We start from the raw sequence: 27,510 nt of genomic DNA, 5'->3' as shown, positions 1-27,510 counted from the left end.
GAGATCAATACTCACCCTCCACCGTACAAGACGTTTATTGTACTCACAACCTAAGATTGCCTGACCGATTCTGCAAAACTCGAATAGAGGTACACTGACCAGGTTCAATTTCTGTGACAGTTGGGTTGGGACAAGGGAATCAGTATCTGATAGAAAGAGGGGTAAGAACATTTAATTTTGTGTAATTATTTCTTGGGTTTTTCTTTAGATTAATTGATGGGGTAGTGATCCACGTGAGTAATATTGTTTATCAGATTCTGACGTAGTGGGAGATAATCTCTTCAGGAAGAGTTAAAATTGCATTTCATTATTATTTTCTCAGATTTTATGATTTCATACGATCTTTTGATCTTCATGGCTTTACTGATATGTAGCGCAGAGGAAAAGCAAGGAAGTTTAGTTCAATGCATGTCGGAGAATGCACCCAAAATGCAGACTCAACTTTGACTCAGTTCTCAGAAGGGGTAGATATAAAGATACAAGCAGACTTCATAGGAACAGGAGGAGGCCATTCAGCCCCTCGGGCTTGCTCCGCCATTCAATTAGATCTATGCTGATCTGCACTTCACTCCATTTACCCGCCTTTTCTCTATATCCTCCGATACCCTTGCCGAACAAAAATCTATCGATCTTAGTCTTTAAAGCTCCAATTGACCCCCAGCATCCACAGCCTTTTGGGGGAAGAGAGTTCCAGATTTCTACTACCCTTTGTGTGGAAAAAGTGCTTCCTGATTTTCCTCCTGAATGGCCTAGTTCTAATTTTAAGATTATGTCCCCTCACTCTTGATCTCCCCCACCAAAGGAAATAGTTTCTCCACATCTACCCAATCAAACCCTTTAAACACCTGAATCATTTTTTTTATTCGTTCATGGGATGTGGGCGTCGCTAGCGAGGCCGGTATTTATTTCCCATCCCTAATTGCCCTTGGGAAGGTGGTGGTGAGCCGCCTTCTTGAACTGCTGCAGTCCGTGTGGTGACGGTTCTCCCACAGTGCTGTTAAGAAGGGAGTTCCAGGATTTTGACCCAGAGACAATGAAGGAACGGCGATATATTTCCAAGTCGGGATGGTGTGTGACTTGGAGGGGAACGTGCAGGTGGTGTTGTTCCCATGTGCCTGCTGCTCTTGTCCTTCTAGGTGGTAGAGGTCGCGGGTTTTGGAGGTGCTGTCGAAGAAGCCTTGGTGAATTGCTGCAGTGCATCCTGTGGATGGTACACACTGCAGCCACTGTGCGCCGGTGGTGAAGGGAGTGAATGTTTAGGGTGGTGGATGGGGTGCCAATCAAGCGGGCTGCTTTGTCCTGGATGGTGTCGAGCTTGAGTGTTGTTGGAGCTGCACTCATCCAGGCAAGTGGAGAGTATTCCATCACACTCCTGACTTGTGCCTTGTAGATGGTGGAAAGGCTTTGGGGAGTCAGGAGGTGAGTCACTCGCCACAGAATACCCAGCCTCTGACCTGCTCTTGTAGCCACAGTATTTATATGGCTGGTCCAGTTAAGTTTCTGGTCAATGGTGACCCCCAGGATGTTGATGGTGGGGGATTCGGCGATGGTAATGCCGTTGAATGTCAAGGAGAGGTGGTTAGACTCTCTTGTTGGAGATGGTCATTGCCTGGCACTTATCTGGCGCGAATGTTACTTGCCACTTATGAGCCCGAGCCTGGATGTTGTCCAGGTCTTGCTGCATGCGGGCTCGGACTGCTTCATTATTTGAGGGGTTGCGAATGGAACTGAACACTGTGCAATCATTGGCGAACATCCCCATTTCTGGTGAGTAAGTGCCACTTGATAGCACTGTCGACGACACCTTCCATCACTTTGCTGATGATTGAGAGTAGGCTGATGGGGCGGTAATTGGCCGGATTGGATTTGTCCTGCTTTTTGTGGACAGGACATACCTGGGCAATTTTCCACATTGTTGGGTAGATGCCAGTGTTGTAACTGTACTGGAACAGCTTGGCTAGAAGCGCAGCTAGTTCTGGAGCACAAGTCTTCAGCACTACGGCTGGGATGTGGTCGGGGCCCATAGCCTTTGCTGTATCCAGTGCACTCAGCCGTTTCTTGATATCACGTTGGCTGAAGACTGGCTTCTGTGATGGTGGGGATATCGGGAGGAGGCCGAGATGGATCATCCACTCGGCACTTCTGAATGAAGATGGTTGCAAACGCTTCAGCCTTGTCTTTTGCACTCACATGCTGGACTCCGCCATCATTGAGGATGGGGTTGTTTGCAGAGCCTCCTCCTCCCGTTAGTTGTTTAATTGCCCACCACCATTCACGACTGGATGTGGCAGGACTGCACAGCTTTGATCTGATCCGTTGGTTGTGGAATCGCTTAGCTCTGTCTATAGCATGCTGCTTCCGCTGTTTAGCATGCATGTAGTCCTGAGTTGTAGCTTCACCAGGTTGGCACCTCATTTTTAGGTACGCCTGGTGCTGCTCCTGGCAAGCTCTTCTACACTCCTCATTGAACCAGGATTGATCCCCTGGCTTGTTGGTAATGGTAGAGTGAGGAATATGCCGGGCCATGAGGTTACAGATTGTGCTGGAATACAATTCTGCTGCTGCTGATGGCCCACAGTGCCTCATGGATGCCCAGTTTTGAGCTGCTAGATCCATTCTGAATCTATCCCATTTAGCACGGCGGTAGTGCCACACAACACGTTGGATGGTGTCCTCAATGCGAAGACGGGACTTTATCTCCACGAGAACTGTGCTGTGGTCACTCCTACCAATACTGTCATGGACAGATGCATTTGCGACAGGTAGATTGGTGAGGACGAGGTCAAGTAGGTTTTTCCCTAGTGTTAGTTCACTCACCACCTGCCGCAGGCCCAGTCTGGCAGCTATGTCCTTCAGGATTCGGCCAGCAGTGGTGCTACCGAGCCACTCTTGGTGATGGATATTGAAGTCCCCCACCCAGAGTACATTCTGTGCCCTTACTACCCTCAGTGCTTCCTCCAAGTGGTGCTCAACATGGAGGAGGACTGATTCATCAGCTGAGGGAGGGCGGTAGGTGGTAATCAGCAGGAGGTTTCCTTGCCCATGTTTGACCTGATGCCATGAGATTTCATGAGGTCCAGAGGCAATGTTAAGGACTCCCAGGGCCACTCCCTCCTGACTGTATATCACTGTACCGCCATTTCTGGTGGGTCTGTCCTGCCGGTGGGACAGGACAAACCCAGGGATGGTGATGGAAGAGTCTGGAATGTTGGCTGAAAGGTATGATTCTGTGAGTATGGCTATGCCAGGCTGTCGCTTGACTAGTCTGTGGGACAGCTCTCCCAATTTTGGCACAAGTCCCCAGATGTTAGTGAGGAGAACTTTGCAGGGTCGACTGGGCTTGGTTTGCCGTTGTCGTGTCCGGTGCCTAGTGGTCCGTCCGGTTTTATTCTTATGACTTTTCGTTGCGAGATTTTACAACTGAGTGGCTTGCTAGGCCATTTCAGAGGGCAATTAAGAATCAACCACATTGCTGTGGGTCTGGAGTCACATATAGGCCAGACCAGGTAAGGACTGCAGGTTTCCTTCCCTAAAGGAAACCAGATGGGATTTTACGACAATCCGGTAGTTTTCATGGCCACCATTACTGATACTAGTATTTTAATTCCAGATTTTTATTTAATTAATTGAATTTAATTCGCCAGCTGCCGTGGCGGGATTTGAACTTATGACTCCGGATTTTAGTCCAGGCCTCTGGATTACTAGTCCAGTAACATAACCACTATGCTACCGTACCCTTATCACCCCTTAATATATATTTCTATACTCTAGGGAGTACAAGCCTAGCCTATGCAACCTGTCCTTGTAATTGAACCCTCTAAGCCCTGTCATGCAATGTACATACCTGTTTATCCACAGCTTTGCCAGCTATTGCTTATATTTCAAGTGTTAAATTTGTGCATTTGATGCAAGATATCATAATCCAGTGTGGGATTTTAAATTGCCATTGAGATTCATTTACATTTGGTAACCATGTAAGTGAGTTTATAAATGTATTCCCATTCATCATCTAAATGCTCTTTAGAAAAGCAGTTGTCCATGTTCTTTTTTTCATTTACTGATGCCAAGTTGTCCACCTTTCCCTGTGTTAAGCCTTACTCCAGCTGTTTGCCCTAGCTTGTCACCGTGTCTATCTGCACTCTTCTTTTGTCTGTGCTCTCCCTGTACTGTCATGCTCCCTCTGTTTCCCTTGTTTCTGCTGCACGAGGCACAATCTGTCTTAACTTTCAGCATCAACAACTCTGCCATCAGCCCGAGGCCAGCTTGCTTCTGGTTGAATGGCACAACAGAAAAGGCCAGTGGGAAGAAGTGATAGGTGCTGCCTGTAATGGCTCAGGGAGCTCGCTCACCTGTGGAAAGCTTTCCTAGCAAGTGGGGTATGGGCAGGCAAGAGAGGTGGTGAGAGGCTCCTGCAGCACAGTATGTTGAAGCAGGACCCTAGAATTATGGTTGGGAGGAAGATGGCTCGATTTATTGTATAAATTGATAGCTGCCAAACCCCTGTCATTTGGTGTCCCTTTACACACATCGGTCTAAAGCCTGTCAATCAAACTCACAACAAACAGAACATTGAAGTCATTGCTATTTGCCAATGAGATTGCTACAATGTGATACTCATAGAGCAGTCACATGATTACTGTTGGCCAATAAGATTACTAGTATTTGGAAAGCAACACTAGTATTTGGAATGTTTTGATGGTTAATGTTGGCCAATAATGGCTCAAATGTGACTTTTTTTAATACTTAGATAATTGAAAACTAAGCTAAAATCCAGTGCAGCAATCAAAATATGCATAGCAGGAAGCAAGTCGATATTTCGCCGTAGTCTATGTTATGGCCACTTCTGTGATTGTGAACTCTGAATATAGCTCTTGTTGTTCAATTATAACATACTGTGCTGTCAGATCTCGTCATTATGTACTCTGTAAGTGGTAAGGGGAGCGAGAGAGATTGTTCCCTTGCCCCACTTCCAGATCCAGACTTGCTTATACATTTGCAATTAGGGAAGGAAATATTTGGTAAAGCTTTTTGTCACCTCTTAACACGGAATAATCTCACCAAATTCTCATCCTTAAAACTTCTTTCATTCTGATATGGCTGAAGGATTAGGGGATGATGTTTGTGTTCATGTATCTGGAACAAGATACGGCCATCAGACCCATACATGCTCGCCCCATCCTTTGCCTGATTCCACCCTCATACACCAGCCCCTGCCTTTTTGGAGAGGTAAGGAGCACAGAGATCGAGCCAATTCGGGAACCTTCTGTCAAAACTTTCTTTCTGGTGCCTCATGGACGTTTAGGCAATTCCCAGGAGGACCTAAACCCATTAATCATGATCCAGAATGATTTAATCCTACCTTCTGTGTTCTGTGATGACTTCTTTTTCCAAAAGTCCATCTACTGCCTTCCTGAAGGACTGTAAAGAGTCAGTTGTAACTTACCTTCTCTGGAGTCCTGTTCCACAGGTCTGATCACCCACTGGGAAAATTGACTTTTGATCTATTGATTTTAATGGATGGAAGCTCACGTGATGCGCACCCACTATTTCCTGAGAGGGACTCTCTCTGATCTCTACTCCCCATTGGATCACAGAACCGCCCCTACTGTAATTTACAAGTAGACCAAATACATTTGGTGAGGGGGCACACTACTAGCGCAACCCCGTATGCATGGGCCACAAATCTTGACAGGATTTCACCAATTACTGAGGGTTGAACAGAGACCGAAAATAATACAGTTGTGCAAGATTTTAGCAGCCCAAACTTTGGTTCTATTAGAGTTTTAGAAAAGATTAAGCAGAAAGTGGAACTAGAAACTGGAAGAAAAATGGAGTATGTAAAACCATTTTAAGGGATGTGGAAAGGAAATGTATTCCTTTGAAAAATGGAGAAACATCAAGACCAAGACCATCGTGGCTCAGGGAAGATTGTGTGTAATCCGTGACGCACCAAATGTCCTTTTTTCATTCCATGCATAATGCACTTACCTGCACGTGCCAGGCAATGACCATCTCCAAAAAGGGAGAGCCTAACCACCTCCCCTTGACATTCAATGGCATTACCATCACTGAATTCCCCCACCGTCAACATCTTTGGGGTCACCATTGACCAGAAACTCAACTGGAACAGCCACATAAATGCCGTGGCTACTAGAGTAGGTCAGAGGCTGGTTATTCTGTGGTGAGTGGCTCATCTCCTGATTCCCCAAAGCCACTCTAACACCTACAAGCCACGTCAGGAGTGTGATGGAATACTCTCCACTTGCCTGGATGGGTGCAGCTGCATCAGCACTCGAGTAGCTCAACGCCATCTAGGACAAAGCAGTCCATTTGATCAGCCCATCCACCACCAGCGCACCATGGCTGCAGTGATTCAAGAAGGCAGCCCACCACCACCACTTTTTCAAGGGCAACTAGGCATGGGCAATAAATGCTGGCCTTGCCAGCGATGCTCATATCCTGAAGAATGATAGAAAAGGAATGTCTGCTGAAGGAGCACAGACCCTAAAATGATTGGTTGCTGTTGTGTTGTAGTGTAGGGTTGAGCAGTGACATCATCTCATCAGATGTATTTTTCACAAACATTATTAGAGCTCTGCATTTCTGGTTTTTATTGCTCAAAAAAAATCGTTCAGGAATTTTTTTGTTGAGCATTTTTGACTTTTCAAAAATGACGAGAAAACTAAAACCAGCATTTCCCAGAAATCAGAGGAAAAAAAAATAAATGGCAGTTTTATTGAAGTCTGATTGTTAGAAGTTTTTTTAAAAAGGGTATTCGAAGCCCTTTGTTTGCAAGTGAGAGGTGGTAATCACAGTCCACCCCTGATAATTCAAAGTCGTGCTTTTTGCACAAAAACAATTTGAAATATAAAATGTAAATAACACAACAAAATGGGAATTTAATACTTAATATTTATTTGATAATTCCATGGTCCCTTCTTGGATCTGGTTCTCCTTCACCTTCATTCTGAGACAAAGCACAAACTTTGGGCCACTGTTGAGTGGGTAACAGATACTCAGCGCACTCACAGGTTTGCTCAGCCTGTGTCTACCCAACAAGAAGGGTTAACAGGAGGGTTTCCCTCAGCACTCTGCTGCAGCCCTTAATACCTTCAGAAAATGACTCCTCACGTCACAGTCCACTTCTATTAAGCATACAACTGATTGTTGGATTCTCAAAGCAGCCAAAGCATGCGATTAGCTGAATGACACAACTAATATTGAAAACCATTGGCTGAATAGAAAATACAATAGCACACACCAATGGCTGAAGCGCAAGTCATTTTTACTGGATGCAGTAATTCCAGTTCATGAGTAGAACAAATGTGTTTTTATCAGATTTTTAAAAATATCCTATTAAAAATTTCAGATGAAAATCAAAAAAAATTACCATGAAAGGGAAAGCGCTGATAATTTTTCAGAAATAAGTCAGTAAAGATCAAAAACATCGGGCGCTCATGTATTTTGATTACGGTTGATCTCTATAAAAGCAGTGAGAGCTAGAAAACCAAAGAGTCAGAATCCCATCTCACTTGTTTGGCAAAGTTCATAACTCTTATAGAAAGTGTAGCACAGTTATAACGGGTGGTAGAAAGTTGGAACTCTCTTCTGCAGATGCCAGTTGATAGCTCAATTCATAATTTTAAATCTGAGATAGATTTTTGTTAACCAATGGTATTAAAGGATATGGGGCTACGGCTGGTATATAGAGTTAGGTCACAGATCAGCCATGATCTCACTGAATGGCGGTACAAGCTCGAGGGGCTAAATGGCCTTCTCCTATGTTCCTATAATCAAGCCTTGCCCCAAAGGCTCCGTGACCGATGTGTCAATAGTGCCCTCCTTATCGCCATGACAGCCCTTAGCTCGCACCTATTGCAGGTGCAGGAAATCTGTCCCACTTTGGAAGCTCTGGCAATCCCGGGAGTGGTAACCTGGTGTCACGGTTCTCTGCCCTTTCTCCCTGTACTGTGGATCCGGGGAATAAACGTTCACAGGGTGCAAAGCACAGAAGAAGCAGCCTTCTAGTACAGGATGAAGTTAGAAAACGATAAGGACAGCATGAGCTAATCAGCAACAGTATTACGGATTTGTAATGGTCAAGTTAATTGAATAAAGGGAATGCTCATGTGTGGGCTTTGAGGAGATGTTTAATAAGGTGCTACATAAGAGACTTGTTATGAGAGTTAAGACACATGATGTAAAAGGGAATGGGGCAGCATGGATAGAAAAATGGCTAGGGGACAGAAAGGAGTCAGAGCAAATGGATGTTCTTCAGATTGGCAGGATGTGGGTATTGGTGTGCCCCAGAGGTCTGTGCTCTTTAGTTTGCACTTTACATAAATTATTTGGATGTAGGCACAAGAGGAATGACATTGAAGTTTGCTGGAGACTGAGGAGGATGTGGCCAGGTTAGCAGAGTGGGCAGATGCAGAGAAATGCAAAAATTAATAGTGAACCGATGTATATTCTAAATGGTACGGCCCTTAACGCAGAGCGGAGCAACAGAGAAAGCTGGGACTCCGATATCTAGATGGGAGTATAGGTCAGAAAAAGAACAAAAAGGAATTATGGGTTTTATACATAATGGCAATGGATATAAAAGCAGGGAAATAATGTGGCATTTGTACAAGACATTACTTGGGCCATAGTTAGAGTATTGTGTGCAATTCCAGGAATCCACTTGGAGGAAGTGTATTGGATCCTTGCAGTGATTCACTAGAACACCAGGAATGAGAGCTGATAGGTATGAAGAAAGGTGTGAAAAATTGAGTTTTTTTTCACTGGAACACAGAAGGTTACGGGGATGCCTATCATGCCCGTGCCGGCTCTTCGAAAGTAGCAAAATAGATGTTTTGCTACAGTTGTACAGGGCCTTGGTGAGACCACATCTAGAATGCTGTGTGCAGTTTTGGTCTCCTTATTTAAGAAAAGACGTAATTGCTTTAGAGGCGGTTCAAAGAAGGTTCACTCTGTTGATTCCTGGGATGAGGGGTTATCTTATGAGGAAAGGTTGGACAAGTTGGGCCTGTATACACTGGAGTTTAGAAGAATGAGAGGTGATCTTATTGAAACATATAAGATCCTGAGGGGACTTGAAGGGGTAGATGCTGAGAGGATGTTTCCCCTTCTGGGAGAGACCAGAGCTAAGGGCCACAGTTTAAAAATAAGGGATCTCCCATTTAAGACTGAGATGAGGAGAAATTTTTTCTCTGTGGGTCGTGAGTCTGTGGAACTCCCTTCCCCAGAGAGCAGTGGAGGCAGGGTCATTGAATATTTTTAAGGCTGATTTAGATAGATTCCTGATTAACAAGGGAGTCAAAGGTTATAGTAGGTAGATGGGAAAGTAGGATTGAGGTCACAATCAGATCAGCCATGATCTTATCAAATGGCAGAGCAGGCTCGAGGGGCCGAATGGCCTACTTCTCTTAATTCGTATGTAGTCCCATTCCCCTGCTCGTTCCCCATAACCCTGTAAATTTTTTCCCTTCAAGTATTTAATCTTATAGTTTTCAAAATTCTGAGAGGTAAACAGTCAAAGATTACTATCACTAACTTGGCACAGACTAAAGGTTATCACGAGAAGAATGAAGGGAGGAGTTAGAATAATTTTTTCACACATAGCCTATTAGAAGAAATGGCATTTATACAGTGTCTTTCATGACCTCAGGGCGTCTCAAAGTGCTTCACAGCCAATTAAGTACTTTTGAAGTGTAGTCACTGTTATAATGAGGGAAGCACAGCAAGCTCCCACAAACATTAGCAGATAATCAGTTTTGGTGATGTTGCTTAATGGATAAAATGTTGGCCAGTAGAACTCCCCAGCTGTTGTTCAAATAGTGCTGTGGGATCTTTTACACCCACGTAAGAGGGCAGATGGGTCCTCGGTTTAACATCTCACCCGAAAGACGGCACCTCCGACTGTGCAGCACTCCCTCAGTACTCCACTGGGAGTGTCAGTCTAGATTTTGTGCTCTGGAGTGGGGCTTGAACCCACAACCTTCTGACACCTTGGCTCAGTAGTAGTGCACTCTATTAGAACGTGGAATGCTTTACCAGAAGTGGCTGTTGAGGTAAAGAGACTATAATATAATTTTAACTGAAATTAGAAAAGCGCTTGATGGAGAAAAATATAAAATGATACAAGGAGCAGGCAAAGAGATGAGATTCGGGCAGATAGCTCCATTTGAAAAACTAGCATGGATACAGTCACAATGAACTGAATGGCCTCAAGCTGTAATTTCCATGGTTCTATGACTTATTAATAGCATGGCTTATTTTATAATGTTTAATTTAAAATTATGATTCATATTTTTATGAACGAGCAACACCCTGGGAGATCAAATACTTATTTATTAAAATTGAAATGTACTGGAATCTAAATAATGGTGGAGGATATCGATGGTACTCCCAGGGTGTTGATAATGTAGCTTTGATGGGAGTGTGTCAGAAAGGTTGGAATATAGGCTGGGATCTGGATGCTGCGGGTCCTGAGCTAGTTAGGGGTGCAGGCACCACGTGCCGCTTACAAGGCTAGTGCCGTGAGAGGGGGCAGGACCAGGATAGAGACTCCCAACGTCAGGGGTTTTCCAGAGGGACCCAGCTTAGAATTGGTGCTTGTACATACCGCCCCATCAACAGACAGAAGTGGGCCCCACCTGGGGGTCCAGGCTGGGATCATGACTTGGGGTGCCAAAGAAACAAAGTGCTGTTTTTCTTGTAATTATTTAATTATGTCCCCTTTACAAAGGGGGCTACTGAAGGCACTAACTTCTTTGGGGGTTGGGGGAGGCGAAGTTTGGGGTCAGTCGCAGAGGTCCTGGTTGGACATATCTCTGCACTTACACTGGAATGACCTCCATCCCCACCCCGGTTGATTTTCCACCTCTGGATATATTAATTTGTGTGCAGCTGAGTCAGCCTGCAATCTGGGTTTCCCCCCGCCACCCCAACCCAAGAATGTTGAGGTTTACCAAACAGGAATTTGCACCTTTTTATTGCTAAACTCTGTTTTACTCAGCTGTGTATACTTTCCTAATCATTCAGTTCTCTTTTCTTTTGAAGTGCCAAATCTTTGATGAACTTCTGAAAATTTTAAATGGTAATCGTTTAATTTTTTTATTTACAGACTTTGAAGGAACTGCTCTGTATCTTAAAAGGAGAAATTCCAGAAAGCATAGAGGAGTAAGTGTCCTGATTGTGACAGTGTGGCTTTGAAATGCAACAAATTAAGCTTTTACCACAGAAACAAAAGATGGGTCCAGAGATGTAAATAATAAGAGCAGAACCATTACCAGCACCTGCTGTCCTGGAAAATGGGAGCGGTGGTTATGATCTAGAATTATAGAATCATAGAATGGTTACAGCACAGAAGGAGGCCATTCGGCTCATCAAGCCCATGCGGCTCTTTGTAAGAGCAATCCAGTTAGTCCCATTCCCCTGCTCTTTCCCCGTAGCCCTGTAAATTTTTTCCCTTGAAGTATTTATCCAATTCCTTTTTGAAAGCCACGATTGAATCTGCTTCCACCACCCTTTCAGACAGCACATTCCAGATCATAACTACTCGCTGTGTAAAAAAGTTTTTCCACATGTTGCCTTTGGTTCTTTTGCCAGTCACCTTAAATCTGTGTCCTCTGGTTCTCGACCTTTCCGCCACTGGGAACAGTTTCTCTTTATTTACTTTATTTAAACCCTTCATGATTTAGAACACTTCTGTCAAATCTCCTCTTACCCTTCTCTACCCTAAGGAGAACAACCCCAGCTTCTCCAGTCTATCCACGTAATTGAAGTCCCTCATCCCTAGAACCATTCTAATTAATCTTTTCTCCACCCTCTCGAAGGCCTTCACATCCTTCCTAAAATGCGGTGCCCAGAATTAGACATAATCCTCCTGTTGTGGCCGAACCAGTGTTTTATAAAGATTCAACATAACTACCTTGCTTTTGTACTCTATGCCTCTATTTATAAAGCCCAGGATCCTGTATGCTTTTTTTTTAGACCGCTTTCTTAACCTGCCCTGCCATCTTCAAAGATTTGTGCACATACACCCCCAGGTCTCTCTGTTCCTGCACCCCCTTTAGAATTGTACCATTTATTTTATATTGTCTCTCCTCATTCTTCCTGCCAAAATGTATCACTTCGCACTTTCCTGAGTTAAGTGTAATCTGCCATGTGTCTGCCCATTCCGCCAGCCTGTTTATGTCTTCTTGAAGTCTATCACTATCCTCCTCTCTGTTTACTACCCTTCCAAGTTTTATGTCCTCTGCAAATTTTGAAATTGTGCCCTGTACACCCAAGTCCAAGTCATTAATATATATCGAAAAAAAGCAGTGATCCTAGTACCGACCCCTGGGGAAACCACTGTATACCTTCCTTCAGTCCGATAAACAACCGTTCACCACTACTCTCTGTTTCCTGTCACTTAGCCAATTTTGTATCCATGCTGCCACTGCCCCTTTTATTCCATGGGCTTCAATTTTGCTGACAAGCCTATTATGTGGCACTTTATCAAACACCGTTTGATAAAGTGCCACATAATAGGCTTGTCAGCAAACGCCGTTTGATAAAGATCAACTGCATTGTCCTCATCAACCCTCCCTGTTACCTCATCAAAAAACTCAATCAAGTTAGTTAAACACGATTTGCCTTTAACAAATCCATGCTGGCTTTCCTTTATTAATCCACACTTGTCCAAGTGACTTAATTTTGTCCCAGATTAGCGTTTCTAAAAGCGTCCCCACCACTGAGATTAAACTGACCAACCTGTAGTTGCTGGTTTTATCTTTGCACCCTTTTTTGAACAAGGGGTAAAATTTGCAATTCTCCAGTCCTCCGGCACCACCCCCATATCCAAGGAGGATTGGAAGATTATGGCCAGCACCTCTGCAATTTCCACCCTTACTTCCTTCAGCTCTTCTACTGTGACTTTGGCAGCCATCTTTTTTGATGAAGTAACAGGGAGGGTTGATGAGGACAATGCAGTTGGTGTATATGGACCTTCAAAGGTCGTTTGGTTAAGTGCCACATAATAGGCTTGTCAGCAAAATTGAAGCCCCTGGAATAAAAGGGGCAGAAATTAAGGATAGTATTAGATCCAAAGAGGAGTCATATAAAGTTGCCAGAAAAAGTAGCAAGCCTGAGGATTGGGAGCAGTTTAGAATTCAGCAAAAAAGGATCAAGAGATGGATTCAGAGGGGAAAAGAGAGTATGAGAGTAAACTTGCAAGGAACATAAAAGTGGACTGTAGAAGCTTCTACAAGTATGTAAAAAGAAAAAGATTAGTGAAGACAAATGTATGTCCCTTACAGTCAGAAATGGGAGAATTTATAATGGGGAACAAGGAAATGGCAGAGCAATTAAACAAATACTTTGGTTCTGTCTTCATGGAAGAGGACACAAATAACTTCGCAAAAATGCTAGGGAACCAAGGGACTAGTGAGAAGGAGGAAATTAGTATTAGTAAAAAAAAAAGTGCTGGAGAAATTAATGGGACTGAAAGCCAATCTTTCCCCAGGACCTGATAATCTGCATCCCAGAGTACCAAAAGAGGTAGCCATGGAAATAGTGGATGCATTAGTTGTCAACTTCCAAAATTCTATAGATTATGGAACAGTTTTTGCAGATTGGAGGGTGGAAAATATAACCCCACTATTTAGAAAAGGAGGGAGAGAGAAAACAGGGAACTACAGACCGGTTAGCCTAACATCAGTAGTAGGGAAAATGCTAGATTCTATTATAAAGGATGTGATAACAGGACAGTTAGAAAATTTTAGACAAAATCAGCATTGATTTATGAAAGGGAAATCATGTTTGACAAACCTACTGGAGTTTTTTGAGGATGTAACTGGTAGAATAGATAAGGAAAAACCAGTGGATGTGGTTTATTTAGCCTTTGATAAAGTCCCACATAAGAGGTTAGTGTGCAAAATTAAAGCACATAGGATTGGGGGTAATATACTGGCATGAATTGAAAATTGGTTAACTGACAGGAAACAGAGTAGGAATAAATGGCAGGCAGTGACTAGTGGGGTACCGCAGGGATCAGTGCTTTGGCCCCAGCTATTCACAATATATATCAATGATTAGAATAAGGGAACCAAATGTAATATTTCCAAGTTTGCTGACAACACAAAACTAGGTGGGATTGAGTTGTGAGGAGGATGCAAAGAGGCTTCAAGGCGATTTAAACAAGTTGAGTGAGTGGGGAAAATACACAGCAGATGCTGTATAATGTGGATAAATGTGAAGTTATCCACTTCGGAAAGAAAAACAGAAATGGTGATAGATTGGGGAATGTTGATGTACAAAGGGACCTGGGTGTCTTTGTACACCAGTCTACTGAAAGCAAACATGCAGGTGCAGCAAACAGTTAGGAAGGCAAATGGTATGTTGGCCTTCATTGCAAGAGGATTTGAGTACAGGAGCAAGGATGTCTTACTGCAGTTATACAGGGCCTTGGTGAGACCGCACCTGGAGTATTGTGTGCAGTTTTGGTCTCCTTACCTAAGAAAGGATATACTTGCCATAGAGGGAGTGCAGCGAAGGTTCACCAGACTGATTCCTGGGTCGTATGAGGAGAGATTGGGTCGACTCGGCCTGTATTCACTTGAGTTTAGAAGAATGAGAGGGGATCTCATTGAAACATAAAAAATTCCGACAGGGCTAGACAGACTGGATGCAGGGAGGATGTTTCCCTTGGCTGGGGGGGGTCCAGAACGAGGGGTCACAGTCTCAGGATATGAGTTAGGACATTTAGGACTGAGATGAGGAGAAATTTCTACACTCAGAGGGTGGTGAACCTGTGGAATTCTCTACCACAGAAGGCTGTGGAGGCCAAGTCACTGAATATATTTAAGAAGGAGCTAGATAGATTTCTAGACACAAAAGGCATCAAGGGGTATGGGGAGAGAGCGGGAATATGGTATTGAGGATCAGCCATGATCATATTGAATGGCGGAGCAGGCTCGAAGGGCCGAATGGCCTGCTCCTGCTCCTATTTTCTATGTTTCTGTGATAAAGACCAATGCAAAGTACTCATTTAGCATCTCTGCCATACCCTCTGCCTCCATGAGTAGATCTCCTTTTTGGTCCCGAATTGGCCCCACCCCTCCTCTTACTACTTGTTTACTATTTACATGCCTATGGAAGGCTTTTGGATTCCCTTTTATGTTAACTGCCAGTCTATTCTCATACTTTCCCTTTGCCCCTCTTCTTTCCTTTTTCCCTTCTCCTCTGTACTTTCTATATTCAGCCTGGTTTTCACTTGTATTATCAACCTGAGATCTGTCATACGTCCCTTTTTTCTGCTTCATCTTACTCTCTCTCTCTTTCGTCATCCAGGGAGCTCTGGCTTTAATTGCCCTACCTTTCCCCCTCGTGGGAATGTAGCTAGACTGTACCCGAACCATCTCCTCTTTAAAGGCTGCCCATTGTTCGATTACAGTTTGCCTGCCAGTCTTTGATTCCAATTTACCCGGGCCAGATCCGTTCTCAACCCACTGAAATTGGCTCTCCTCCAATTAAGTATTTTTACTCTAGATTGCTCCTTGTCCTTTTCCATAACTAATCTAAACCTTATGATACTATGATCCCTAAATGTACCCCTACTGACACTTGCTCCACTTGACCCAATTCATTCCCCAGCCTGCAACTCACCAACCTTATTTACCATGCTTTGTGCATTTACAAACATGCACTCTAAACCTATCTTAGACCTTTTCATATTCTCTTTTAGTCTGATACTACCTAATACTGTACTATTTCTTTAGCGCTATCTGTCTCTCCCAATCTAAAGTTGTTGAGGCTGGAATCCATCTCTAATAAGATTTAACATGTTGTAAGAGACAGATTTGCTATGATGCTGCCGACAGTTTTCTGGGATGCCCAGGCCAAGATCCACTGGGTCCTAACTGCGCCCCTCCATGGACCTGGACATCAGTATCTCTCTGGTGTCCAGATCATTGGGGACTCATGAGACAAAGCCGCTGGAATTCTGGCAGGAGATGCCTTTCCATCAGCCCTGCCTCCACCATAACGTCATGGGTGTGACCTTGATAGGCGGAACTTATTGCCGCCAAGGATTCCGGCGTGAATCCCTCTCGGTGCAACTTCAGGCGGAAAGCCGGCCTTTGAGTCCTGCCTGATCTCCTCCCTCCCTCCCCTCCATCCCTCTCCTGGCCATTACAGGGAGTGTGCCCAATACCCAAGGAAATTTGGGACCTCTATCTACGCTACTGTCCCTATAGTGCGTTAGAAAACTTAAGTTGAAAAAGACTGTTGAAGCCCACCGTCTGTTGATGGATTCAGTCATTGCGTGTCTGTCTTAAGTTTAAAAACAAGGCTGTTAATTAGGAATTAAAATGTCTATTCTGTTTTGTTTAGGAGAAGGTGTCCAACCCGTGGAGAGGTAAAACACCTTTATACGCTTAATGGATGAAACTTTATAAATTATTTTTGCATGTCTGATTTTGACATTTGGGTTTATTACATATTACTACAAAAACACTACTTTCAAAACTTGATTCTCTGGTCATTGTCCTGTACATATTTTAGTGCTAATAACCATTTTTATGTAGATTTTAACCAGCACCAATCAAATTGGCTGCTCAGAGCAGTTTTGCTGGAGGTGATTTTGTGCATCAGTTTCATCAGGAACGAGAGAAGATTTGGCCCAGTTACAGCATCCCTTTCAAACAATTAACAGGCTAGTTAATCAGTATACTTGCTGAAAATGTGCTGCTTCCAACTGTGAAGTGCAAAAAGGCTTTCAGTGATTACTCAGTGTCAAGTTTGAAAGGTTTTGAGTGAGTGGACCATGGAGATGAAAGTAGAGTGTGCCGTGGCAAAATGGGATGCTCCCTATGACCTGGGAGGGCAGCCCAGGAGCATTTTTTAAAATTTGTTCATAGGATGTGGGCGTCTCTAGCAAGGCCAGCATTTATTGGCCAGCATTTATTGCCCATCCCTAATTGCCCTTGAGAAGATGGTGGTGTGCTGCTGTCTTAACCGCTGCAGTCCGTGTGATCACAGAGACTCTTCCAGCAGAAACCTGTGACTTCATCTGAGCTCAGGAATTGTGGCATTAATGGGGAGTCAGGCTGTCAAGGACACTGGGCCTAGTGAGGTTACAGATGTGCAGATCACCTTGTAGGTACCATATTGATCACATGTTCTCTGATTAGCACCATCATATTAATGGTGCCCACACACACTGCTCATGTACAAGTGCTCGATAATTAATGCTACTGTCACACCCAAATGGTTAAGGGTGCTTATAAAACGATAGTGTGCTGTCTGCTTTCCTTAGAGAACCCGGTGATCTGCAGCATGCAGCTGTACAGAAACAATTATTACCACATACGCTCACATTCACATGCATGCACAGACAGATACACCAACCTCATAAATCATTAAAACCCATTTGATGGTACCACATTGAGGAATTCTTCACTTCCTCCTTACCAATGGTATAAATGGAGAAGGAAATTAACTAAAGTTAGTCGTGCCACACGTTTGTATCTTATTTTAACTGGGACACAAGCGAGTCAAACATAGTGAGGAAATGTTATACATTGTGTTTTTTAAATCTGAAGAACATTTAATGTTGTACCAGTGCCATAGGACCTCATTTGTTTTTTCCCTGATCCATTGTGGCCCATAACTGTAATTAGATCAGCTCCCTGCAAACCGTCACTTCTTGGGCCGTCACAGGTCAGCATTGACAACAGACAAAGAGGGACCGTGATCCGAACCATCTTATCCTCCTGACTGAGAAGGAGATGTTGCATTGTGTTTAAATGGGATGTAGTTGGGTTTCCACTGAAGCTGATGATCATCTTATTGCCATTTCCCATTGCATAAAAGTTCACAGCAGAGAATAAATTAAGGACTTGACAGAAAATTTGTCCTGTATATTTAGGGCCCAAATTTCCTTGGGGATGGGAGAGCATAAAATGGGCGAATCCTCTGGAGGGATTTTGCCAAAATTTAGCACAGGACCTAGATCCGCTGGGTTTCTGTTCCATTTTACCTCCGACAAGCCGATCTTAAGTGGGGGGTAGGTGTGGGTGCATCTTCTATCTGACCTCCCTACCTCTATCGCCAATATTAAAATGACCAGTCCGAGGGATTAGGGACGAGGTCAACATCTTTGTTGAGTCAGCGGTCTGAGGTCCCGCTCTATCACACTTCGAGCATGGAGCGGTGACCCTGGAATTTCAGGCCCTCAGTCTCTAGAACGGATGTATTGGAGGGCTTGTGGGTATTTTGAAATCTCGGAACAAATTATCATCGTACCTGTTGCTTATGGATTGAAAGTACGTAACATCAGCATGCGATTTGTGTTTCTGTCTCTGCAGCTGGTCTATCATGTTTTGCAGTTGGTAGCATTTGTAGTCCTGGCCGTTCTCATCATGAGACTCAAACTTTTCCTCACACCTCACATGTGCATCATGGCTTCTCTAATTTGTTCCAGACAGGTAAGATGAGCTTCATCAATGTTTGTCTGTACTTGTCCTTGCCCTTAACTTTTGATTTTAACTCCACATACTATGTCTGAACTGGGGGTGTTGCAATGGAATAGGTTAGATCCCACCTTTTTGATACCATGTGTGATGCACTTAGTTCTAATCCTATACAGGCCCATTCCCTGATCACTTTCTTCATTACACTGACAGTTTTGGCACTGCTTCCTACTGTTGTTTCGATCCGGAGAGGTTCATTGACCATGCTTCCATTTCCAGCCATTCTTCACCTCCGTGTTGTCACCTCCATATTTAACACATGGCTGAATGAATGCTGTTTGCTTTTAATAACATGTAGTATTTAATCTGGTAGATTTTGTACAGTTTGGAATTAAAAACTCAAGAAATACAAATTCACTAATACTGTATTCAATAGTAAAAATTATGAATTTTGTTATAACAGAATTAACCCTTATGCTTATGATGTGACCTTGGATGTGATTGGTAGTGATATTAGACCCTAAACCAGCACTACCCTTGTCCTCCCCTTTATGGTGCGGAGTGAGACAGTGCAGTAGAAAATGAGGACATTAAATTGAAATCAATGTTAGCCAGCTAATTTTCTTGGGGTGCATGCACTTTCCACAAGCTTAGCGGCGATGTGAAGCCAAAACCACTTTGTACTGATGCCAAATCGGGTGTGTAAGTCGGGAGTCTAGGTCTGAACTTAGCCCAAAGTGAAGTGGACTGACACTGCCTCCTATAGGAGGTTCCATCAGCTTAGATTCAGTGTCACATTATGTCCTGATGCTGGAATTCTGGCTGCATTTACACTGTGCAGTGTCAGTTCAAAGCCAAGCTGCTTCACACCAACAGTGCAGTCGGTGTGGATGCAGCTTTAAGCATGGGGATAGACACAGGGCAGAATAAAAATGTCGAGTGTGCTTAATTCTGAAAAAGAATTATCAGCAATTCTGAGAATTTGCTGCTCACTTTTCCTCATATTTTCCATAATACAGAAAATATCAGAAGATACTATAGTAAAGCTTGTCCTTTTATATAGGTGTGTGAAATAGAACAACCTCTTTTAAACCACTGGCTCTGAATAAAACCCTTGGTTGTTGGTGTTTGTGTACAGGATACATTTTTTCTTCAAAAACTCTTTAAATTCTCTTTCGTCTTCTGCCTCTACACACATACTCAGCCAAAAAATAAAAGTAGTTGCATTGGAAGTTTGTTTAATGCTTTTTTTTTTCTGCCCCCCTTTTGTGAAGCTTTTTAGCTGGATCACAAATAAATCCCATCACCAGATAATTGTGTGCGTAATACTGGCAGCAATGGCTGTACAGGGGGCAATAAACCTGAAGGAGCAGTGGAGCATCATTGGAGAGTTCAGCAACTTCCCTCAGGAGGAATTATTAGAATGGATTAACGAAAACACCAAGAAGGGTGAGTGTTACAAAAGTGAAGAAATTCTTGTTTAACAATCTTTTAAAAATATAAACTACTGTGTAGACTACAACTAGTTTGCTATACATCCTTTAGGCACTCAAAATGCTCTACCTAAATCTCCCAAAACGAGCGTACTGTATTTCAGTCATCTGTTGTGGGGAGTTAATTCATAGATTCTGGCTGATTGGCACTGCAGCTTCTTTTTGATGAGTTTTTGCGCTCAGTAAAATGAGGGATGTTAATGCTGGGAATTAAACATTTCCCATTTCAGGTACCAATCAGACACTCCCAGTCAGGGATACGTATCATGTAACCAATTGCAGAAGACAGTTCTGACTGCTCTATTGTAATGGTATGTCTTAGCCATAACCTCAAAACAGGTTCCTCAACACATCTATTTCAGATTTCCAGCATCTGCAGTATTTTGCTTTTGTCCTTAATGCATCTATTGCATTGTGATATTTCCATTTACCTCACGCAACTTTCTCTGTGGACCAGCTGCAATAGTATCCAATTGGGGGCAGTTTTGTGTGTGATAGACCCATGTCTACTAAGAGCTGAATTGAGATTCATTTCATATAAGGGTTCATGCTGCACGCAGAGAGAAGAGAGTCTCCCAACAGTCTGGATTGGATTTAAATTGAGGTCTCACAACAAAAGCAGTTGTATTGGAAGTTTGTTTGGTGTGGTTTTTTTCCTCCCTCAATCTGTGAATCGTTTTGGCTGGTTTACCTAATTTTTCCTTCTTCAATCCAGAAACTTAAAAAAAAAAAGCGGTGCAAGATAACGGGAGATTTTCCCCTGCCCTGTGCTCGGGGACTTGGTGCTCCAGCTGTTTTTGAGATAACTGCAATCTGTCCTTTCCTGGCTGAAACTTTGATTTGCTTCTCTCTGCTCTTCCCATTGTCTTCCCCTGTGATTGTGCTCTTGCTGCTTCATAAGGTTAAGATGGCTGCAATAGTCCAAGCAAGAGTCAGGGTGCCCCGACTGTCAGCTGTTGGAGTAGTGGGTAAAAGAGATGGACCTTAGAGAGGAGCCACAGGTACATTGTTTTAAATGAAGCATTGTTGGTGGTCTGTTATAGCGATAACTGTGCATTCGGAATGTGCAGGGGGAGTGAGGGTGCAGGGGGAGTGAGGGTGCAGGGGGAGTGAGGGTGCAGGGGGAGTGAGGGTGCAGGGGAGTGAGGGTGCAGGGGGAGTGAGGGTGCAGGGGGAGTGAGGGTGCAGGGGGAGTGAGGGTGCAGGGGGGAGTGAGGGTGCAGGGGGGAGTGAGGGTGCAGGGGGGAGTGAGGGTGCAGGGGGGACTGTGGGTGCAGGGGGGACTGTGGGTGCAGGGGGGACTGTGGGTGCAGGGGGGACTGTGGGTGCAGGGGGGACTGTGGGTGCAGGGGGGACTGTGGGTGCAGGGGTGACTGTGGGTGCAGGGGGAGTGAGGGTGCAGGGGGAGTGAGGGTGCAGGGGGAGTGAGGGTGCAGGGGGAGTGAGGGTGCAGGGGGAGTGAGGGTGCAAGGGGGAGTGAGGGTGCAAGGGGGAGTGAGGGTGCAAGGGGGAGTGAGGGTGCAAGGGGGAGTGAGGGTGCAAGGGGGAGTGAGGGTGCAAGGGGGAGTGAGGGTGCAAGGGGGAGTGAGGGTGCAAGGGGGAGTGAGGGTGCAAGGGGGAGTGAGGGTGCAAGGGGGAGTGAGGGTGCAAGGGGGAGTGAGGGTGCAAGGGGGAGTGAGGGTGCAAGGGGGAGTGAGGGTGCAGGGGGGAGTGAGGGTGCAGGGGGGAGTGAGGGTGCAGGGGGGACTGTGGGTGCAGGGGGGACTGTGGGTGCAGGGGGGACTGTGGGTGCAGGGGGGACTGTGGGTGCAGGGGGGACTGTGGGTGCAGGGGGGACTGTGGGTGCAGGGGGGACTGTGGGTGCAGGGGGGACTGTGGGTGCAGGGGGGACTGTGGGTGCAGGGGGGACTGTGGGTGCAGGGGGGACTGTGGGTGCAGGGGGGACTGTGGGTGCAGGGGGGACTGTGGGTGCAGGGGGGACTGTGGGTGCAGGGGTGACTGTGGGTGCAGGGGGAGTGAGGGTGCAGGGGGAGTGAGGGTGCAGGGGTGACTGTAAGACTTTTTTTATTCAAGGTGGGGACAGAGTAGTTGAGTGGTCAGGAGAAGGGAGCAGGCCATTTGGTGTCATTGGTCTAGAATTTAAAGTGGTGCAGACGGCAAAAAAGCCATAGAGAAAATTCAGGGGTTACCCTATTCAGACAAAAATGATTTAATGCCTGTTTTTCCTCGGCATTACGCCTGTATTTGGGAGCAGGGCAGAGAAAGATGTACCCTATTGTGTTGTGTGTTTAATTATATTTCGAAACAGAAAAATAATGACCTTTTAAAGGTCGATAATATAATGGAGTGTTAATGAGCAATAAAATCATGTGACAGGCTTTATAATCATATTGCAGATGCTGTGTTTGCTGGCGCTATGCCCACAATGGCAAGCATCAAGTTATCTACAGGACGGCCTATTGTAAATCACCCACACTATGAAGATGCAGGGCTGAGGTTAGTAGTCTTTTGCTGTTCTCTCACTATTATACCACAATCAAAATGTGATAACTTTAGGCAATGTATTGTAATACATAGGAGTGTAATAGCTGGTTAGAAATTAATTTTGTATTGCTAGTCAATTCCCATGGCATTGAGCTCGGGGAGTCGAGACCAAGTACAGTGTTCAGCTGTAGCAGAGTTAGAGGGTGGGGATAATTGGACCAGGGCACACAGATATAATTCATTGTAAAGTTACACATTCTCTCATTTTTATGTAAGTACTTTGATTTTAGATATTATTTACTGTTAAACTTGAAAACTTACATGCCTTTGGGAAGTAGAGTTGGTTGGAGCATGGGAATTTCTGTGCAGTACAGGCTGAGGAGTTGCAAACCTGACCCCTGCATTGCCACCACTGGCAGGAGGATGTCATTACAGTGTGACCAGTTTACTTGGACATAGGAATTTATAATAGAAAAGGTTGATACAAAAGTGCGACAATGGGAAGATCTTTCAAACAGCACCTCCCAAACCCGCGACCTCTACCACCTGGAAGGACCAGGGCGGCAGGTGCGTGGGAACAACACCACCTGCACGTTCCCCTCCAAGTCACACACCATCCCGACTTGGAAATATATCGCAGTTTCTTCATCGTCGCTGGGTCAAAATCCTGGAACTCCTGACCTAACAGCACTGTGGGAGAACCTTCACCACACAGACTGCAGCGGTTCAAGAAGGCAGCTCACCGCTACCTTCTCAAGGGGCAACTAGGGATGGGCAATAAATAGTGGCCTTGCCAGTGACACCCAGATCCCAACATAAGAAATAGGAGCAGGAGTAGGCCATATGGCCCCTCGAGTCTGCACCGCCATTCAGATTATGGCTGATCTTTGGCCTCAACTCCACTTTCCCACCTGATCCCCCATATCCATTGATTCCCCTAGAGTCCAAAAATCTATTGATCTCAGTCTTGAATATATTCAATGACTCGGCATCCGCAGCCCTCTGGAGTAGAGAATTCCAAATATCCCAAGAATGAATTTTAAAAAAAAATAAGAAGTGCATGCAAATATAAGATTTTTAATATGTTACTGGTTGACCGCCGATGGGGAGTCGAGATCAAGTTTGGTCTACAGGTGAACAGACATACTTCAGTCTCCATTTTCAATTCATAATACCATGGCAAGTTTACATATACCATTTCCATTATAAATGTGGATGTAGGACCGTATAATGGAAGAAATTGACGGCAAGTGTGCACTATTGCTGTTTCACTGTCTTCCCCCTTCTGCTTCTGTCTGTCTCTCTTTCCCGCTTCTGTTTTTTTCCTGTTTTCTTTCGGAAGGGAGTGCCAGCTGGTGTAGGAGAGAAAGGAGTCACTAGTGGCTGCAAGCTGCATTTGGTGGGGAAAATGTGGTCCTTAGTGGTTCCCTTACCATTCCCTCCCTCAATTACTCGTGCCTCCCCTATCTTCTACCTCTTCCCTTTTGTAATACCCACTCAACTGCTGTATCTTCTCCCCTTGCCCCTCTATCACTCACCTCAACCTTAACCATCCATCTACTCTTACCCCATTTCCCAAGGGCAGGTAAGGAGAGGCCAGAGGTCCCTCACCCTCAACCTGTTTCCCTCAACCCCTCTCCCCGCCCACCCCCCCTCCACCCCATGCTTCTTCCTTATCCATTTCCTCCAAAAAGGCTATGTTTGACTTTTGTTTGAAAATTGAACTGACTTTAGAATGAGGAAAGGCATTCACACAGCTTACAGCATTTGTGACATTTAAAGATCACAAAACAAAAGCTACAACAGGTATGTAATCAGCAGTCACTTTTTTTCACACTGTCTGTCAGTCACACTCTCTCCTGCCTGCTCTCCTCTGCACGCTCCCCCTTTTTTTTCTCTCTCTCTTCCCCCTCTCTTGCCTTCCTCTCTCTCTCTCTCTCTCTCTCCCCCCACTTTCTCTCTCTCTCTCCCTCTCCCCACTTTCTCTCTCTCTCTCCCTCTCCCCACTTTCTCTCTCTCTCTCTCCCTCTCCCCACTTTCTCTCTCTCTCTCTCCCTCTCCCCACTTTCTCTCTCTCTCTCTCTCTCTCTCCCTTTCCCCACTTTCTCTCTCTCTCCCTTTCCCCACTTTCTCTCTCTCTCTCTCTCTCTCCCTCTCCCCTCTCTCTCTCTCTCTCTCTCCCTCTCCCCACTCTCTCTCTCTCTCCCTCTCCCCACTCTCTCTCTCTCCCTCTCCCCACTTTCTCTCTCCCTCTCCCCACTCTCTCTCTCTCTCTCTCTCTCTCCCTCTCCCCCCTTTCTCTCTCTCTCTCCCTCTCCCCCCTTTCTCTCTCTCTCTCCCTCTCCCCCCTTTCTCTCTCTCTCTCCCTCTCCCCCCTTTCTCTCTCTCTCTCCCTCTCCCCACTTTCTCTCTCTCTCTCTCTCCCTCTCCCCACTTTCTCTCTCTCTCTCTCTCTCTCTCTCCCTCTCCCCACTTTCTCTCTCTCTCTCTCTCTCTCTCTCCCTCTCCCCACTTTCTCTCTCTCTCTCTCTCTCTCTCCCTCTCCCCACTTTCTCTCTCTCTCTCTCTCTCTCTCCCTCTCCCCACTTTCTCTCTCTCTCTCTCTCTCTCTCTCCCTCTCCCCACTTTCTCTCTCGCTCGCCCTACCTGAATGAAGCATTTGAAATTTGTCCTCTAGCTTCTCTTCAAATAATTTTCAAGAACAATTGAGTAGAAATTGAAGAAAAATATTCCGTCGGTGTATCTGACTAAACAGTGCTGATGCACCCTTTGGAAATTAGGTACATGGCACATGCTCGGCCTGCACAATCCAAATAACAGGTTACAGCATCATAGCTCTAGCATAATTATCAATTCCAAGCCCAGGCTATTGGGAGAGGCTGAGGTCTTCAAGTAAAAACTTTAATGAAGTCACTAAAAATACAAAAAGCAATTCAATTAGTAAATTTAATCATGCTATTTTTTTAAAAAATCATTTTGGTTAAATCCTTATTTTGGACAATAGAAATTTCAGTTACTGAGGAAAAAACAGGCAGATGAAAACTTTTCAGAAAGCATTTTGTGCGATTTGTGGAGAAAAGATAATACAGCACTGCTTTGTGGCCAGATTTTGCAGTTACTGGATGACCAGTTTACATAGGCAGTTCGTATTATAAGCGTAGGTGAAGCAAGTTAAAAATGGAAAATGTTAACACAACCGTTAGAGCTATTAAATCTATATCTCCCCTTGACACCGTTGCTTCTAATTTTCGCTGTTTATTTACCACACTCTATGCTATTTCTTTTCCCTTTTTTCCCCACTTTAACATCTCATTCCTTTAATTCAGTCTTTTCCCTGCTAATAACTGGTCATTCCGTTCCCACCTCACTCCGCTCCCAGCCCAGTCCATGCAAAGCTCAAACTCGAAAATGTATCAAAATCTCTGCTTGTTCTCAAATAGGGAAAGAACAAAGCATGTGTATGCCATGTACAGTCGGAAGTCAGCAGAGGAAGTGAAGAATGGTCTCCTCAGATTGGGTGTGGACTATTTTATTTTTGAAGATTCCTGGTGTTTGAGAAAAACAAGGTAAATGTATGATTTAAAGCTTTTCTAAGTAATTTCTGATCATAATCATTTCCTTTTTCCTCTTTATATAAAGCAGTTGTTCCTCATTAATTCACCTTAATTTTAAATTTGAGCAAATAAGACCACTGAGATATTACACCTCAGTTCTTTTTCTGCCATTGGTAGTTTATTCTGTTGCTCACAACACAAAAAAGTAATTCCACAGCATTTATTTCTGTTCCATGATTAATTTAAACTTTTATTTAAAAATATTGTAGGATAGGCATTAGATTGCACTATCCTCTGGGACCAGTGTACACACTGCAGGCACGGTATGCCGGTGGTGGAGGGAGTTTATATATAAGCTGATGGATCCGCTGATCAAGTGGACTGCTTTTGTCCTGGATGGTGTTGAACTTCTTGAGTGTTGGAGCTGCACCCATCCAGGAAAGTGGAGAGTATCCTATCGCACTCCTGACTTGTGCCTTGTAGGTGGCGGAGAGGCTTTGGGGAGACAGGTGAGCCACTCGCCACAGTATACCCAGCCTCTGACCTGCTCCAGTAGCCACAGTAATTGTGTCTGGTCCCGTTGAGTTTCTGGCCAATGGTGACCCCCAGGATGTTGATGGTGGGGGATACAGCGATGGTTATGCCGTTGAATGTTATGGGGAGGTGGTTAGACTGAAATCCAGTCCATTAACCTCAACATCTTTCTGTTTATTTCTGCTTTTTTTTATTCTAATACCCCAGTTTGCTGATATTAAAACTGTAGGTACTGGTTTAGAGGAATACATGGTAATGTGAGAGAGCTGAATTAGTGCCCGTCCCGATCCAGTCGTTAACCAGTAGTCCCACACAGTGAAAATGAAATAACTCCTCCAAGCTAAGTAGCAAGATGATTGCATCAGCATTCGCTGTCAGAAACAGACACTCAGGTTAACGATAGGAGGTGGTACCTGACTGATGGCTCTTTAACCCAATCAGTTTAATGACACTGATTACTAGATCCAATTTTGAATCTCAACTTCAATTTAAAATGAAAGGAACACTATTTTGAGTAATGAGGTAAGGAAATTATTTCCACAAGTCTTTGTTTACAGAGTTGATTAACTGATTTCTGTTTTACAGGCCTGGTTGCAGCATGCCAGAGATTTGGGATGTGGAAGATCTGCAAAATGTAAGGAAAACTCCCCTGTGCTCCATTCTTTCCAAGTCGCCTGCTCCTCACTTCACTCCTGTGTTTCAGAATGATGTTTACAAAGTCTTCAAGATAAAGAGAAGTCTCAGCTGGACATAGAAGTCCATGGTAATTTGGATGAACAGAGGATTTCGAGTGCAAGTCTGGTTGAACATTTCTGTGCTGATGAAATATCCCAGATTGCTTGAAGATGGCAACAGGAGGTGTGAATGAAGATGAAAACAAATGTCGGAATATGATCTTTGTAAGTGTTTCTTTATAAACAGTATTTTCATGTCTTTATGGAGTTATGCACGTGATTATTTTGAATAAAGATTTTGTGAGTAAAA

At 44.4% G+C, this 27,510-nt stretch overlaps 1 protein-coding gene across 1 annotated transcript; it reads left to right on the top strand.

The window, feature by feature from the left end:
- LOC137309444 (protein C-mannosyl-transferase DPY19L1-like) lies at positions 1-27,510 on the top strand. Its single transcript, XM_067977646.1, has 8 exons — positions 1-89; positions 11,129-11,184; positions 16,381-16,405; positions 18,357-18,476; positions 19,736-19,910; positions 22,351-22,450; positions 25,879-26,004; positions 27,112-27,510. The coding sequence occupies exons 4-8, from the start codon at positions 18,411-18,413 to the stop codon at positions 27,278-27,280; spliced, it is 636 nt and encodes a 211-aa protein (XP_067833747.1). The 5' UTR covers positions 1-89; positions 11,129-11,184; positions 16,381-16,405; positions 18,357-18,410; the 3' UTR covers positions 27,281-27,510.

This window comes from Heptranchias perlo, unplaced genomic scaffold, assembly GCF_035084215.1.
Source record: "Heptranchias perlo isolate sHepPer1 unplaced genomic scaffold, sHepPer1.hap1 HAP1_SCAFFOLD_1631, whole genome shotgun sequence".
In the NCBI taxonomy this organism is placed as follows: domain Eukaryota; kingdom Metazoa; phylum Chordata; class Chondrichthyes; order Hexanchiformes; family Hexanchidae; genus Heptranchias; species Heptranchias perlo.
The sequence above is the reverse complement of the archived record's forward strand: the minus strand, read 5'-3'. Positions and strand labels throughout refer to the sequence as shown.